Raw genomic sequence first — 17,030 nt, 5'->3', positions numbered from 1 at the left:
CTCTTTGGCAGAACGAACTCGCAAAATTGTTAGGTGCGCCAGTGTGTGGATTAGGGCATAACAATTAATGAGTGGAGTGTTGATCATAATTTGGAGTCAGATCAATAGCTAAAATCCGTATCCTAACACACCTCAATATTTTCTTCACTGTGGATGGATTTGTTAGATTATGTCCCAGATCTTTTAGCTTTAATGATCACAATGCTAATAGTAATGACCAGGAGGTTGCCTTCTCAATTTAACTCTTTAACGTTAAATTGAGTTAACTTTCCGACGATGGACGGAGACGGAAGCCCTTTTTCTCAACGGTGAGGATCGCGGTATGAAGACGCAAGAGTGCCCGGGACAGACTAAGACTGAGAGGCCAGTAAAATTTGATAGAGAGCCCATCTCGGCTTTTCAGTTGGATTTAAAGTTTAAGCACAATACTTTACCGCCCAAAGTCAGTTGGGCTATGCTCCAGCAAGCCTGTGACCTTCATTAGTATAAAGCAGTTCAGGAGATATAGGCTTAGCAAGCAACCCACCCTAAACAATTAAAAGCAAAGAAGTGGAACAATTTGAAATTTCAAGTACATTTGATATTTATACACTGGTCATGCTGAAACATTACATAGTTAAAATGGTTTACAATAGTAATTCATTCATTGTGCTGTATATTCAGGACTAAAATCTTTGATCAAACCCTAACTAAGCTACTTTATTGTAAAAGTGGTGCTGATCGTACTTAAATGTTCAGTATTTAGTAGTTTTCTTAGGTGGTGGTAATTTCCTTGGTATAAAAGGCTTGGGCACCATGGCAGCAAAAGATAGGAAAGAATTGGAACATCTAATTCAAATGATTAATAAGAGAGCAAAACGTTTTCAGTGAGACAAACTGTGAAATAATGTTTATTTTCGATGTACAAGTACAACTTGTTAAAAGAAATTTTAAAAAAACATTTCAATGGTTATGCCAAAACTAGAGTTTCATTGGGGTACAATCGAGGCAAGAATATTCAGGATTGGACATCAACCATCAATGGGTACAGTACACTTTTTCTTTAGACAATTTAAAAAGGACTATCCACACAACACTTAAAAATCACCTTTTTCTGGTCAATTCCACTTTAAGCAATTATCTCTAACTCCGGCGGCATAAAGATAAATGTACAAGATGTCAAAGTTTTAATCACTATGGCCGGAGGAAGGGAAAAAAAAACACATTTATCCTGTCAAGACAGTTAACAGACAAACAGTTTACAGCTAGAGCACAGTATCTTGACCAATGTGCACCTTTATTTCTAGCTGTCCACTACAGCAGGTCAAATCAGGTTTCCTCTCGTTTGAGGGATAGCAGGTCAGTAAGCACATGTCCTGCTACTAATAACGACTGAGCCTTGCCTACTCCAAAAGCCTCATTACCGATCCAAGGGGGACAGTCGTGTCATAACACAGTTAAATCGACTTGCGGTGACAATTTTTTCTAGGACCCCTTTCTACACTGAGGAAATTGCGTGTGAAAGAGGAAAAGAGGGTTCAGAATCCATACTCCGCTAGGAAAAAAGGAATGTCAAAGTTGTCACCATCATCGTCAACATTGTCACCATCATCACCATCCTCATCAGCACGAAGAAGCGTCATGGCTATAAAAAAATTGAGCAGACCATCATAGTCTTCTTCATCATCGTAGTCTTCAAAGTCATCCTCTTCTTCATCATCATCATCATCTGTAGTACACTGATGGGCAAAAAGACAAGTGAAGGCCAAGCTCAGGTGGCAACAGGAGACCAAATATTCAGCAAAACATGCTTACCAAGAATGATGTGCCGCGTGCAGCCCTGTCATGCCGATAGAGACACTCCGTTTCAAAGGGACAGTGTTCGTATCGTGCATAATAACTGCAGCTTCGCTTACTGCAGGTTGAAAAGCAACAGAAACAGACATTTCAGTACAAATGAGGGTACAAGCAAAAAAATTCAGGAGGTATGTGTATATGTTGTATGAGGTTTGTGATTTTTTTCCCCCTTCTCCCCAATCTACTGGGGAAATGCCAGAGCTGAGAATAGTTCATGTTGAATGTTCAATGATTGCAATTGCAAATTTTTAATCTGCCAAATTGTCATTTCACCAAAATAAAAATGACAAGAGGGACTTGACATCACAGCAGAGCTTAGCGTAGTGTAGTGCAGAGCTAACAGTTAGCTTAGCTTCTTCCATTTCTTCTTTGTATTATCCAAAAGTAATGATGCCTGTGGCAACCTTGCTGCCTTCGGTCATGGTACTACACACATTTGGTTTATGGAAGAAGTTGCCCAGTTAGTTTTGGGTTGTGTTATGGTTCTGAGTACTGTGCATGGATATCCTATACTCAAGATTGCCACAAGTGTAGTACCCTGCTTTGAATGTTTTTTTTTGGTACATCATTGAGTACATTTCCATGCAATCAATAACCATTGTCAAATATCAGCAGTATTTAGGTTTCCATGTAAACGTGTATACGTGTATACGTGTGCATGCTCTTGCTCTATCCTCAAAAAAATCTTAGTATTTGTAGTACAGGAAGTACTTTGTCATCTTAGGCGTACCAGGCCTAGCCTGAATACCTCCGTGGCGTTTTTTTCCATTTTCTGTCTCTGTACCTACGTGCCTGTGTAGGTCTGTATAACTCATCTCTCACGCAACTCGCACAGGCAGATGGCCTGAGTAGGGGTTACTTAAAAGTTAGTTCTTCAAAATTAACTATTGTTTAATTGGCAAATGGGAATTTGTTGGTTGAACCAGTAAACCTCAATTCCCGTTCCAAATTTCACCAGAAGATGGTGCCAAAGTCAGATTTACCTAACAGTAAAGTAATAGTTTAAAAAGTCATCGCTTAGATGAATACTTGTTCTGAAGAACAGCAACACACAAATTTGGATTATTGTTCTTTTCCATATATAATACGCACCCAAATTTTTTTTCTTTTCTTTTTTTTTTAAAGTCCCAATGATTGTCATACACGCATCTGGGTGTGGTGAAATTTGTCTTCTGCATTTGACCCATCCCCGTGTGATTTTGATCCATCCCCCGGGGGAGAGGGGAGCAGTGAGCAGCAGCGGCGCCTCGCTCAGGAATCATTTGATGATCTAACCCCCCCAATTCCAACCCTTAATGCGGAGTGCCAAGCATTTTTATAGTCTTAGGTATGGTCTTAACTAGGCTGGATGTATTTTTTTTTTGTTGGCGTTGATTTCTCCAACTGCCCGTAAAAGGCACCACCGCGATCAGTTAGGTTCAAATGAAAAGTGCGGACATGTGAAAAAGGCGGCTCTGTGTGGGAGAGAAGTTGAAGAGGAATAAAAACACCCTTGGAAACCAAAACTTGCCCCTCGTCGTGACTCGGAGCCGCAACAAATGTTTCGGATTTGTGTAGGGTACATTGTGACAGCAAACGAGCAGGTGATCGAGCAAGCGTCTGATACGAGTGCATTGAGTTTGTATGGAGCGTGTTTGAAGTGAACAGCAGAGACGAAAGGAACAAGGCAAAGTGTTGTGAAATAAAATATTACCTGTAATACGCATTTTGTTATTTGCTGATTGTATTAAACTATCACATTCATTGTCAGTCAAGAAGAGAAGAGGACTATTCGCATCGGATCCATAGTGCGCATGCGCAGTGATACTGCCTCCGTATGACGTCCGGTCCGCGATGGAGAGTAAAAACCAAACAATATTTGACAATAACACAGGTTTTTGTTCCTGTCTTTTTGTTCCACGTCTTTGTCGGTCAGTCCTGTTGTTGGTTTTGTTAGAGAGTTATGTTAGTTTACCAAGTCTGTGTTTTGAGTTCCTCCAATGAACCCTGGTCCAAGCTGCACTTGGTCGCCCTGCTCCTTTCCACACTCCATCCGTGACAAGATTTTCTTCAAAAACTGTTGTACCATGATTTTCTTCAAAATAAAAAAAATAATTTTTTTTTTTTTTTTTAAATTGTACCCATGTATAATGCGCACCCTAGATTTTAGGACAATAAATTAGTTAAATTTTCCGCATTATACATGGAAAAAACCGGGATGTTATATTATTTTGTTTTGCTATAATATACTTTGAAACTGGTTGAATATTTTAATTTGCTAAGTAGGGAAGCCCATGCTCATCATTAGGTAATGAGAATGAGTCATGTTAATCACAGTTAGAGTAAGCTGCAATATACTTTATTTTATTCTGCTTTGCAATATTGTATAGTTAGTAGCAACTTGAGCCGCATCATAGCACTGATGTTTCCTTTGCACATGAATGTATTAAGAGTTAAGTAAGGACAAGTGATACCGTGGGTGGAAGACTGCAACCCCACGCTTGACCTTGACCTAGAGGTCACCAGCTCGTCAAAAAATGTTTTGAAGCTGCTCGAGTGTTGTAATCTGCCAAGAATCCACGATCATATGCTTGTGTTAAATTGACTATTGTGAAAGTATGTTATTATTGTCACAATGTTTAATCAGTATCAAACGTGCACCGTATTTTTCGTACTGAGTCGCTGTTTTTTTCTTCATAGTTTGGGTGGGTGGACGACATACTGAGGAGCAATTTATGTGAAAATTTTCAAAATTAAAAAAAAAAAAAGTGAAACCGCGATAAACGAACCACGATGTAGCAAGGGATGACTGTAATTTGAATTTCAAGTGACGTCAGTGGTGCGGCGCGGCGGTTGTTTACATAAAGGACAAAGATTTGAGTATGGGATGATGAAGGGCCCCACATATTTCCGGCATCATGAGCGGCTTTGTTTGTAAGTGACACGGAGGACGTAGAGTAAGAAGGATTTATTGATTTGGAGTGACACAGAAGGTTTGAAAAACTATTATGGCTTTTACGCACACCCGGTCCTACTCTACGGAATTCTCTTTCACCTCCGGGAATGGAAGTCGGGGGCCGGCGCTTGGCCGGGTGGCTGTCCGGGGACGGTGGATTGTGCTCGGACATGGCTTTTACGCACACCCGGTCCTATTCTATGGAGCTCTCTCCCACCTCCGTGGCTGGAAGTGCCTCCTCCGGGGATGGAAGTCCACGCCGCCACACGCCCTGGAAGTTCACGCTGGTGCTTGGGGCCGTGTGGCGGTTAACTATTTATGTTAGTTATTTGATATATTTTATTTCGTGTAGCAACTTGCATATGTTTTTATCGTTACAGTTCAGTACTTGTTTGCTCGTTGAACTCTTGTTTTGTTAAATAAATAAAGAGACGTTTACCGAACCCACGTCTTTCCTTGTACTTTGTTAACGCTATGATATAGTTAATATATACTAGATCTGTGGAATAACGACGAGGCTGACGTCAGGGCGCATGCGCGGCGTTGTTAACAAAGGACGAGGAATTTGATCAATGGATTTAACTATTTGGAGTGACAGAGATGGTTTGATAATATTGCTTATATCAGGGGTGGCCAACCCGCGGCTCGTGAGCCGCATGCGGCTCTTTGGCTGGTTTCATGCGGCTCTTTTACGTTCATATCAACATTTGTGTTTATTTTTCGTGCGTATTTGCTTCGCTTGAGTTCAATATGGTATTTTGGTCAAACGCGCATGCGCGTGAAGTGAAATCCCGCAAAGGAGGGACAAACCCATTTGAGTAGTGTGAATTTCGCTCTCAAAATGGCAAGGAAAAAATGCACAGCTAAACGAATATATGACGAACATAGGGCAAAGCGATTTTTTATGCTGGCTTTTTAATGAATGGCAACTGGGACTACGGGGGCCCATTAGGTCCAGAAAAGCTGACAAGACGCTAAGCCAGGGGTGGCCAACCCGGCCTAAATGGCAAGGAAAAAATGCACAGCTAAACGAATACAGGACGTTTTTAACAGAGTTAAAGTTGTTTTTTGTTGAACGCTATGGCAAGCCATTCTGCCTGATATGTCGGACGTCCTTAGCGCATTTAAAAGCTTCAAATGGTCAGCGCCACTTCATGCCAATATTGATAAGGACTCTTTGCAAATTTCGCAAGCACAAGTTTGGACACTTAGAAAAGTCAGGCAGAAAAGTAGATACAGTTTTTCAAAAAAAATACGAAGCACTCAGAGACTGTCACACTAACATTGTTTCAACTGGCTTGGAACATTGCACGGGCTAAAAAGCCATACAATGAAGTGGAGTTCGTTAAAAAATGCCTCAGTGATGTTATTGAAATCTTGTCTCCTGAAAACGACAAACTAAAACGAATGGTCTGTTGGCCCGCCACACATAGTAAGTGGAAAAAACTTGTTTTTGTTTGTGGAATTTGTTGAACTGAGAGTTTGTCTGTGTGAGACAATGCACAATGTTCATTGTTGAAAATGTGGTCTTTGGTTTTAGTACTGTAGGAGTCAATTTGTCATCATCATGTTGATGCGTGACATAATAATGTCACAATAAATTTGGCTGAGCAGAGGGGTGTGTGTGTGGGGGGGGGGGGGTCATGTGTGCTTGTGTATGATGTGGCATTGCGATGACAGTAAAAAAAAGTGGCTCTTAGTCTCTGACTGGTTGGCCACGCCTGGCTTATATAATAGTTATTTGATATATACCGTTTTTTCCCGTGTATAATGCGCGAAATTTAGCTAGTTTATTGTCCTAAAATCTGGGGTGCGCATTATACATACCGTATTTTCCGGCCTATAAGGCGCACCGGACTATAAGGCGCACCTTCAATGAATGGCCCGTTTTAAAACTTTATCCTTATATAAGGCGCACCGGACTATAAGGCGCACCATTAATGCATCATGTCAGATTTTTAATCCAAATCAAATCATTCTCCATTTTATCTTTTTTATTTCAACTTCAGACGGAACAAATTACTTTATAATCATAAAATAATGATCCATAGTCTTTTTGAGTCATGATTCATAGTCTTCAGCGGGCCACTTATGATTGATTTCATGACACAATACTTCGGGCCAGTTTGAATTTAGGAATTTGGTCCATATATAAGGCGCACCGGACTATAAGGCGCACTGTTGGTTTTTGAGAAAATTTTAGGTTTTTAGGTGCGCCTTATAGGGCGGAAAATACGGTAATACAATTATTTTTATTTATTTAATTTTTTTTAAAGAAAATCATGGTACAACAAAACCAACAACAGGACTAACCGACAAAGACGTGGAACAAAAAGATGCTCTCGTATCAGACGCTTGCTCGATCACCTGCTTGTTTGCCGTCACAATTTACCCTACACAAATCCGAAACATTTGTTGCGGCTCCGAGTCACGAGGGGCAAGTTTTGGTTTCCAAGGGCGTTTTTATTCCTCTTAAACGTCTCTCCCATTTCTTTTTCACGTCCACACTGCCTTTATGGGCAGTCGGAGAAATCAACGCCAACAAAAAAAATTACATCCAGCCTAGTTAAGACCATACCAAATACTATAAAAATGAGACCCATTGCCTCCCTGCGTGTGTAACGATCATTGGGACTTAAAAAAAAATAAAAAATAAAATTGTTTTTTTAATTTTTTTTAAAAAATTGGGTGCGTATTATACATGGGTACAGGCTTTTTTCCAGCATCAACATGCCATTTTTAGGGTGCGTATTATACATGGGGGCGCATTATACACGGAAAAAAACGGTAATTTATATATCGTTATATGGGCCTGTGGACTATTTTGGAGTGCAAGCGCCGTCAGCAGCACCACCCATTGTTGACAAAGGACGATCGATGGATTTAATGAATTGGAGTGATACAGATGGTTTTACACACCTATTTCTGTACCCAACCAGTAAATAAATCATAATTCATTTGTTTGTTTACATTGATTTCACCCAACATTTTTCTTTTAATGTTGCCTTTTATAGACTGTTGGATGCCCCACATTGTTTAGCTATCAACATTTTACACTATCAAGGGACTTTGATTTTTTTATTTTAAGTGTCCTGCTCTTTGAGTGTGCCTTGTGTTTGGTGCAAATGGCGACTCATGTCAGGGTTTACTCCCGACCGATTCTCTCCATTTTGTAGATGAACCACAAAATTTGAGCATATGAGAAACAATAAGACGAATATTCAAGTGCAAGAATCTAACCGTTACATAGGAATGCGTGATCCACTTGCCTTTTTCACGGACAATACACCTCCAGTCTTTTAAGATAGTGATCTATCAAGCAATCACTAACTGGCTGTATGCATTATGTTTCACGATATTTCAATATTTAGCATTTCTGTGGATGAATTGGATAAGAGCGCACTTGGTTACCAAAACGCACCGAGTGGGTGCACGTGCATATCAATAAATGGAACAATCAGGATAGCCACCTCAAATGTGGAAAAAATGACTTTTGCATTGTAAATTAACAGTATTAATATCCACGCTCTGTCATTAGTTTTATTTGCACGAAATGGATTCAAACAGTTTGACACGTCAACTGTTAGAATCCATCTCAGACAGTCTTACGCAATTATGCGACAGCAGCCGCGTTAGCGGCTGAGTTGAGGCGCTTGGGCTGATTTCTACTTTTTTATTTGTTTTGAGTATTGATATTTGGGAAATTATGATTGTGTAATTTTGTCATTTAAAATGGAACAGAAATTCCATCTACTAGTGCCTGTGCATGAGTACCAATGCTTCCAAGTTTGAAATTTACAATGGAGGATCAGAAAATTGGCGTTGCAAAGTTGCCTGGTGGCTATTGGCAGCCATACTGGGCAGCCAGTAACGCAGGAATGTGGCACTGCACTTACACCGTTGTTACAATTACCATGACAATGTCAGCTCTCCAGACTTCTGATCAGTTTCTCAAATACGATCATAGCACAGTCGTGACATGCTTTCAACGGTTTACCTGAATTTTTCTTTGAAGTCTGCTATTAAGCTTTCCTTTGCTTGACCTTCCACCCAGTATTTGTTAGGTATATAGAAGGCTGATCTCACCCTGCATTGTGGGCAGGTCCTGAAGCAGAGAGCACGTCCAAGGTCACAAAACAATTAAAAATGTGCATGTGCATAAAGAAAAACTTACTTGACAATATCAGGCCCGAGGTTTTTGGTTTTCCTCCAGGTCATGATGCACTGCAGGCAGAAGGGATGACTGCAGTTGGGTAGGATTCCAAACACCTGGTTTCTGCGGTCCATCTTCTCATACACCTTGTCCATGCATATGCCACAAGTGATATCCCGACTCTGCAGGAATGCCTCCAACGTCCCGTCGGTGCACGAGGCCGCAGAGGCACCCGCGGCGTCTGTGCTACTGGGAAGACTTTCCTGTGATTAATAATAAATAAATAAATGACTAATAGAACAAGCTCGATCTTATCAAGTACAACTGAACACAAAAATGATCAGACCACAAACCTCTTTGTCACACATATTTGCGTCACACTGATCTGAGCTCTTGACCGGCACTCGGGAATGAGCATCTGCAAATAAGATGTATACTGAAGTTGTACAATTTTGACTCAAAATTCAACCAATCATCACTGTCAGCCCATTACACTATACCTCAGTGATTCAGTCATAAGACCAGTGCTGCCATGGTTACCATGATAAAAAAACTTATTTACTTGATTTTAAAAAGGAACTGATGTGCTGAATTACTCAAAGTGGCCATAATTTTTTAGTAGAAACCCCACATAAGAGACTTGAGGGGGGAAAAAAATCGTTGCATGTTGGTAGTGCCTCTTGAAAATCGCCAGTCTCTTAGCAAATTAGGCATACATACAGTATTTGTTTATTTCAGTGGGGAGGGAAAAAAAAAAAAAAGACTCCTATTTCATCTTGTTCTAGAAGAGACAGCCCTCTCTGTCAACTTTATTCTTCTTCGTTTTGGGAATGGGCTGTAAAGAGGCACAAGTCACTGAACAGTCAACATTACACCCAATATGCTCACAAAGGCTATGCTGGTAAATATTTCCTCCGGTCGCACATATTTCCAACTGGTTCTAGGGGTAAATAAATACAGCAAAGGCACTCCAATTGTCTGCCTGTCTGTGTGAACAAGACCGAAGTCAAAGTGTACTTTGCCTCGTTACGGGACACTAGGGCTGGGTTTTAGGGGAAAAGAAACCCCCTCTCGTATCATTACCCCATACCAATTCATGTAACTAGAACGTCGCTCTGTAACCCACAAGACATGGTTGGAAAAACGAAGTATACCATCTACCTCATTCCACCATGGGTTAGCACATATGATCAGCTCATCAGCAACCTCTTTTAAGCCTGATAACAATCCTGATAATTTGGTGTGTTGCAGTGGGGATGGATCTAAAACAGGTTGGTTTAGGCTTAGAGGTAACACATTTGGTGACAAAAAAGTCTGCGTATATTGACATGAAGACCTGTTCGTCTTCTCTAATCTTGCCGGGCCAGCCCGGTGGGCTGCCTTGGCCGACCCCGACCAGGGGGAAGCCCCTCTACGTCATATCATGTGACTAAATAGACCAATCACGAGATGCCCACAGTATTCTATGCAGTAAAAAAAAAAAAATCATGTGTCAATCAATGAAAGGTCAGCCCCAAGAGTAATGACTTAAAAGACCATTTTAGCAGATAATTATGCTTTGTGGGGTCGTCTTCAGGCTGATCTCGGCCTCTCGGAAAGACGTTCAACTCTAAGTCAACGATAGTCAACATGTTAGATTTTTTAGGACCAGAGGACAAACAAGCACACAGCCAGCTGGTTGACAGTGACGTGCAGCCAAACAAAGTGTGAGGTTAAAAGGCTAGTGCGGTGGGAAACCCAAAAATCAAAACAGTCATGGCAAAAGAAGGTCTGTGCTCAAAGTCTGAGTGTTAAACTGTTACTTAAACTATTTAAGTTGTACGATTGTGGCAGCTTTGACCCCAGTAGGAATTCACAGAATTAACTGATCAACCTGGAAAATGGACATTAAAGCAGTGTCATAGTGTTGTAAAGGACTCCATTTAAATCTTGAAAACACAACCAAACATTAGTTATAGCACCCACCATGTAATCGCTTCGCAGTGTTTCTGTTCCCAGTGTCTACGACATTTGCAGAGGTCACCATGGACGCCGATGTGCCACGTTGACGCCTTGGCGACACATCAGCCTGCATACGAGCAAAGGTCTCAGAACCTTGTCGGTCAGCTGTACCTTGGGCCACGGAGGTGGAGGAAGAAGAGGAGGAAGAGGATGTGGAGGAGAAGACTGTTGGTATTGCCAGTCTTCGACCTGCAACATCTCCACCACCTTCAGATTGGGGGATATGGATATACCTGGTAGGGAATCACAATTCCTAAATAAGTAATTCAAATGAAAATGTAGACAAGTCTATGAATAACAGAAAAACATTACCTGCAACGTTCACCATACCAGCATGCACCTTTCTGGAAGAACCGACATATTTGGGACGGCGGTTCAGCGGGTAATTCATGTAAATAATGGCATCTTGAGCCATATCTGCATGATCCAATCAAGAAATGCCTACAAGAAAGGAAAGGTGCTTTGTTATTCATGGAGATTTTTTTTTTCACAGACATTAGTCAGAGGTTTGCTTTTAAATCATTGAGCTTCAAACATCATGACTATGTAAAGGATAACTAAGCAACTCCGTGTCAATTCACACAAATCCACAGAACGTTCGTAGAGACACCGCTACAAATTTCCCCGTTTTTATTCTATTAGTGCCTCGTGATGTTAAAGTCCCAATGATCGTCACACACACACATCTGGGTGTGGTGAAATTTGTCCTCTGCATTTAACCCATCCCCGTGTGATTTTGATCCATCCCCTGGGGGAGAGGGGAGCAGTAGCAGTGCCGCGCTCGGGAATCCTTTGGTGATCTAACCCCCCAATTCCAACCCTTAATGCCAAGCAGGGAGGCAATGGGTCCCATTTTTATATGGTTTGAACCCACAACCTTCCAGTCTCGGGGAGGACACTCTACCACTAGCCCACTGAGCTGGTTTTTCAAATGAAAGAATTCAAAGTCTAAGGCTCCTAACTCAAACTGTTATGGCCCCTTCAAAGTTTGGCTGTCACGCCCATATTTGGGATCCAAGCAATTTTAGAAGTAGTTTTTTTAATTATGCATTCAATATTAAGTGTAACAGCAAATCTTTTGTCTGAATTCCTCGTCATCATAGCATCACAACCCCCTCTTTTACCCATTTTGAAGAGGGGCTCAGAGCAAGCTGTTTTGGTGCAATCTCTTTAAATGCAAATCAGATACTTCACACCTCATACACCCAAGGAAGGCCGCAAGATGTGCACCTCCCCTTTCCGGTCGACATATTTGTAGCTTTTTTTAGCCGAGGTAGCGTACTTTTTTTTTGTTGCTTTATTTAAAATGAGGTAGCGTTTGCTTGAAAGTTGGTGTATTGATGTCAGTGTTGAAAAAGTCTTGCAGCCCTCGTCTAGAGACACTTTTCATAAACTGCCGGCCATTTTATTCACAGCGCGAGTTCTTCATTGTGATGGTGGCTGTTTACATTCCACCACACGCATGTGCGATCAAAACCACGCAACAGCTGGCTGACAGACCTGGAGGGAAGGAGAAAAAAACAAAAAAAAAACACTCACTGATCATTGTTTTGGGTGATTTTAACAGAGCGAACCTCACACACAAACTCCCCAAATACAGACAGTACATAACGTGTCCCACCAGAGGCACAAATACACTGGACCGCTGCTACTCCGTAATAGAGGACGCATACTGCTCTGTTCCCCGTGCAGCGTTAGGACTCTCTGACCACTGTCAAGTTTATCTGACCTACAGGCAGAAATTAAAAACCTCTAAGCCTGTGGTGAGGACTGTGAGAAAATGGACAGTGAAGTCAAAGCAGAACCTCCAAGCCTGCTTTGACTGCACCAAGTGTTTTTTGAAGCTGCATCTTTAGACCTGCATGAACTCATTGACACTGTGACATCATACATCAGCTTTTGTGAGGACTTGTGTGTGCAGACTAATACCTTCTGCACGTACAACAACAAATCATGGTTTACACCAAACTTCAGGATGCTGCGCAAAGCCAAGGAGGAGGCCTACAAGAGTGGGGACAGTGACCTGTTCAGGCAGGCCAGGAACACACTGACCCGAGAAATCAGGAAAGCTAAGAGGAGCTAGCTATAGGGAGAGCCTGGAGAGACACCTCCCTACCAAATCTGATTCCTCAACAGTGTAGAAAGGCCTGCAGAGCATCACGGGATTTAAGAGACAAACCCCCCGTTATGTGGCGAACCCAAGGCTTGGAAACCAGCTAAACAGGTTTCACTGCAGGTTTGAACAGTCCAGCCACACAACGGGGCCTCCTGCATCTAAATCAACATCCACACCTCCCCCCAGTTCACACCTCCATCGTTGTTATCACCTACTCTCTCTCTTTCATAAGCTTGCCCGCACTTCAGATCCACGTGGAGGAGGTGTGTCAGATGTTCCAGAGACAGAAGGTCAGGATGGCACCAGGACAAGATGACGTCTCCCCCTTCTGTCTGAAAGTCTGTGCTGAACAGCTGGCACCCATCGTTACACGGATCTTCGCCCATTTCCTGGAGCTGTGTGAGGTGCTCTCGTGCTTCAAAAGCTACATCATCGTACCGGTGGCCAAGAAGCCTGCCATCACAGGTTTGAATGATTATAGACCTGTCGCCCTGACATTTGTGGTCATGAAATCCTTTGAGAGGCAAGTGTTGAGCCACCTGAAGGACATCACGGGCTCCCTGCTCGAGCCCCTGCAGGTTGCCTACCGGGCAAACGGGTCAGGGGATGACGTGGTCAACATGGGATGGGACTGCACAACATCCTGCACCACCTCGACACCCCAGGAACGTACACCAGGATCCTGTTTGTGGACTTCAGCTCGGGGCTCAACACCATCGCTCCCGACATCCTCCACCAGAAGCTCATCCATCTTGCAGTGCCTGCCTAAACCTGCCAGTGGATCACCAGCTTCCTGACCAACAGGAGACAGCAAGCGAGGCTGGGGACCATCACACCGTGGGATGGAGGAAACGGAATTTTGGTTTCTTTGTGTCTTGACACATGAAGGGATTGACAATAAAGCTGACTTTTGACTTTGATCTAACACCCGGACCACCAGCACTGGGCCCCCCCAGGGGTGGGTACTCTCCCCACTGCTTTTCTCTCTCTACACCAACGATTGCTCCTCAGGCAACTCTTCTGTGAAGCGCCTGAAGTATGCGGACAACACCACTCTCATCGGACTGATCCGGGACGGTGACGAGACTGCGTACAGACAGGAGGTGGTCCACTGGTGCAGGCAAAACCACCTGGAGCTGAACCAAGACAGTGGACTTCGCCACTTCTACCCTTCACCATCCTCATTAATGCTATTCCCACAACAGACACCTTCACGTTCCTGGAATCCACAATCTCCCAGGACTTGAAATGGACCGGCCACATAGAGTCTGTCCGGAAGAAGGCTTAGCTGAGGTTGTACTTTCTGAGACAGCTTAGGTATAGTTCAACCTGCCACAGGAGCTGCTGAAGACCTTCTACACTGCCATCACCAGTCTATCCTCTGCACCTCCATCACTGTCTAGTTTGGATTGGCCAACAAAGAAGCACAGACGGCAACGGACGATTAGGACTGCGGAAAAGATAATCGGGACCAACCTCCCATCTATCCAAGACTTGTACCTGTCCAGGACCAGGAAAGGTGCAAGCAACATCAACAAACCCTTGTCACCCAGGTCACAGTCTGTTCTAACTACTCCCCTCCGGACGGCGTTACAGAGCGCTGTATGCCAAAACCAACAGACACAGCTTCTTCCTCCAGGCTGTCGGGCTGATGAACTCACACTACTCAGACATCAGAGACATCAGAGACATCAGAGACATCAGAGACAGACACATCAAAGACATCAGAGACTTCAGAGACATACATACATACATACAGCGTAACAAAATAAATCCCCTCACAATATTTAAACACATCTTGTAAACAGACACTGCAGTCAAGCTACGAAGTAAGCAAATGCATCCGTGGAGGCGTGACAAACCAAACAAGGCAATGGGTGTTGCCAAACGGTTCGGCAAATCCGCCATCTTTATTACTCAGAGACTTTTGTAGTCCAAACTCAAGGATGCTGAAAAACGAGGAATTCAGACAAAATCATCACTGTTCCACTTTAAATAGACAAGAACTGAATGAGTCAAACGTAAAACAGTAGAATTTATGACTGTGATACGTAAGCTTTAAAAATGTTTCCACTTACAAACCCAATCGCGATTTAAATTCGTAAATTGAGGTACAGCTAGAGTTGCTTTTCTCACCACTAAGAGAAAAATGTTAGATCCGTTAAGTGTAAACGGGTAGCCCTTCGTATTATTCAAAAGTAACTCCGTCTCAGAAAGGTTGGCGACCGCCTCCCCCCCCTAAATATATTTAGGTGGAAATTAAAAGATAGCAAACAAAGAGAGAACAATTGAGTATGGGAATTCCGTACTGTTCAAAACTAAGCTGAACATTTGCGTTAAACACGGTCAGATAATCACTTTTAAGGCCAATGTTAATCGACGTTGACACAAAGCTTTTACTGAACAAGCCAACACTGAAAAGTTAACCACTCACACTCACAATCATCGACTTGGTCCGGTGAGCATGTTCAAGGTCCACGTTTCACCACGTACTTTATTTGGGCTTTGGAATCTTGGAATTACGTGTTGCCACTTGACGCCAAAGTAATGGAAGCAAACATGTGGCAACACAAACATAATGGCAAGCTAGGTTTGTGGGCTTCTCTCCACGCATCGCGCGCGTACAAAACAGTTCCTCTATGATTGTTTACTAGCCGACGGAAATGTGAGATTCAAAAGTTAGTCGTTGGCTTTGTTTGCGCCCCCCATAAAACCAAAACTTTAACGACTGGATATTAAGACAATGGACGAGATATTAATTTATAGAGCAGATTCACGACAAACCAAACATTGTTCTTGTACTTTCGAATGAGAATAACATTACAACTTCCGCCTCGCGCTCGCCATGGAACATTTCCTTTCACGGCCACATAGGTTTTGCAATTTGTCGACTTGTTGGGTCGCTCTAGCTATATTTGCTCAATATGGTCTTACCTGCAGATACCGCCATTGCGGGCGAAACGCGAACGATTCATGTCCGCAGCCACCCGACTTGCTTATTATCCGTGCGGTGGTGTTGGTGTTGGCGCTGCTGCTGCGTTGCTGTTAATGCTGCTGAACCGCCCCGCGTCCCACCTCCGACTATTTTAATAGTTGGCAGCGGGTCTCTCTTCGCCAATTAACGGAGCGACGAGCCAATGGAAACGTGACGTCAACCTTTGAACGTCACTGTTCTCAATCTCAACTGTGCACTGTGTATTACTAACTTTTATCTCTAAAAATAGTCATCAGAAATCACTTTAAAAAAATAATTATGCACAAGCGGGAAACAGTTCTAATAGTTTATGAAAGAGCTGTAACTTTCCTCGGTAACATATTACGATCATTTCAAGTCATTGGTTGAACATATTTGGCACTTTTTAGACAGGCAGAGGTAGCTCACAATAACGTACGGTGCATTTTGTTTTTTTGACATTTCAATCATCTTGTTCACTCGCTTGACCACGACTGAAATAGGTTGTACCCATTCAAAAAAAAAAGGCAAAGAATAGCATGTGCTTAGTCGAGACAGGGGAATATTGTCATACAATAGAGGTAGAGCAGATGAATGAAGCCTGACTTTAAAAAATTAAGAAAAATGAGAAAGAAAAAAGAAAATGGTTGAAAAAAATCAAATTGTACATGAGGAAAGTGAGTGAAATAGGCCTACTGTACTGTTTTTAAAACACGCATGTCACTGCATGAAATGAAAAAGGTGTATATATAAAATTGATAGTATATTTTGCAAACCAAGCAGGTAAGAAACAAATATTGTCAAATACATACAACGATGTGATGACGTTCATGTTTCACAAATATAATACAAATAATTAGACATAATTACAAGGACAAAAATCATGTGAGAAACTAAAAACAGGATGCGTTGCTTGTACTTGTGCAGGTCATATGCGTATGTGTATTGCATATGGCTAGATGGCTTGGCTGTCCACATTTACTAATGAATACGCTATTGCACAGGCATCCGCGCCAAGTGAGGTCCACACGGTCAA

The 17,030-nt window shown here is 42.4% G+C and overlaps 1 protein-coding gene across 1 annotated transcript; it reads right to left on the bottom strand.

The window, feature by feature from the left end:
• Positions 1 to 860: 860 nt before the first annotated feature.
• mkrn4 (makorin, ring finger protein, 4) lies at positions 861 to 16,135 on the bottom strand. Its single transcript, XM_061268108.1, has 8 exons — positions 15,976 to 16,135; positions 11,238 to 11,366; positions 10,890 to 11,158; positions 9,278 to 9,342; positions 8,946 to 9,187; positions 8,769 to 8,876; positions 1,795 to 1,894; positions 861 to 1,718 (listed from the first exon to the last, which is right to left on the bottom strand). Exons 1-8 carry the CDS (start codon positions 16,014 to 16,016, stop codon positions 1,518 to 1,520), a joined length of 1,155 nt encoding a protein of 384 aa, XP_061124092.1. The 5' UTR covers positions 16,017 to 16,135; the 3' UTR covers positions 861 to 1,517.
• Between the last annotated feature and the right edge of the window lie 895 nt (positions 16,136 to 17,030).

This window comes from Syngnathus typhle, linkage group LG2 (genome assembly GCF_033458585.1).
Source record: "Syngnathus typhle isolate RoL2023-S1 ecotype Sweden linkage group LG2, RoL_Styp_1.0, whole genome shotgun sequence".
In the NCBI taxonomy this organism is placed as follows: domain Eukaryota; kingdom Metazoa; phylum Chordata; class Actinopteri; order Syngnathiformes; family Syngnathidae; genus Syngnathus; species Syngnathus typhle.
The sequence above is the reverse complement of the archived record's forward strand: the minus strand, read 5'-3'. Positions and strand labels throughout refer to the sequence as shown.

What these genes read in the sequence shown, in the direction of transcription:
- mkrn4 (XM_061268108.1), bottom strand. Translation starts at nt 16,016, where the DNA reads ATGAATCGTTCGCGTTTCGCCCGCAATGGCGGTATCTGCAG. An exon ending in CACTGCGAAGCGATTACATG is followed by an intron (nt 9,343 to 10,889) that starts GTGGGTGCTATA and finishes TCTTATTTGCAG; the next exon opens with ATGCTCATTCCCGAGTGCCG. An exon ending in CAAATATGTGTGACAAAGAG is followed by an intron (nt 9,188 to 9,277) that starts GTTTGTGGTCTG and finishes TATTAATCACAG; the next exon opens with GAAAGTCTTCCCAGTAGCAC.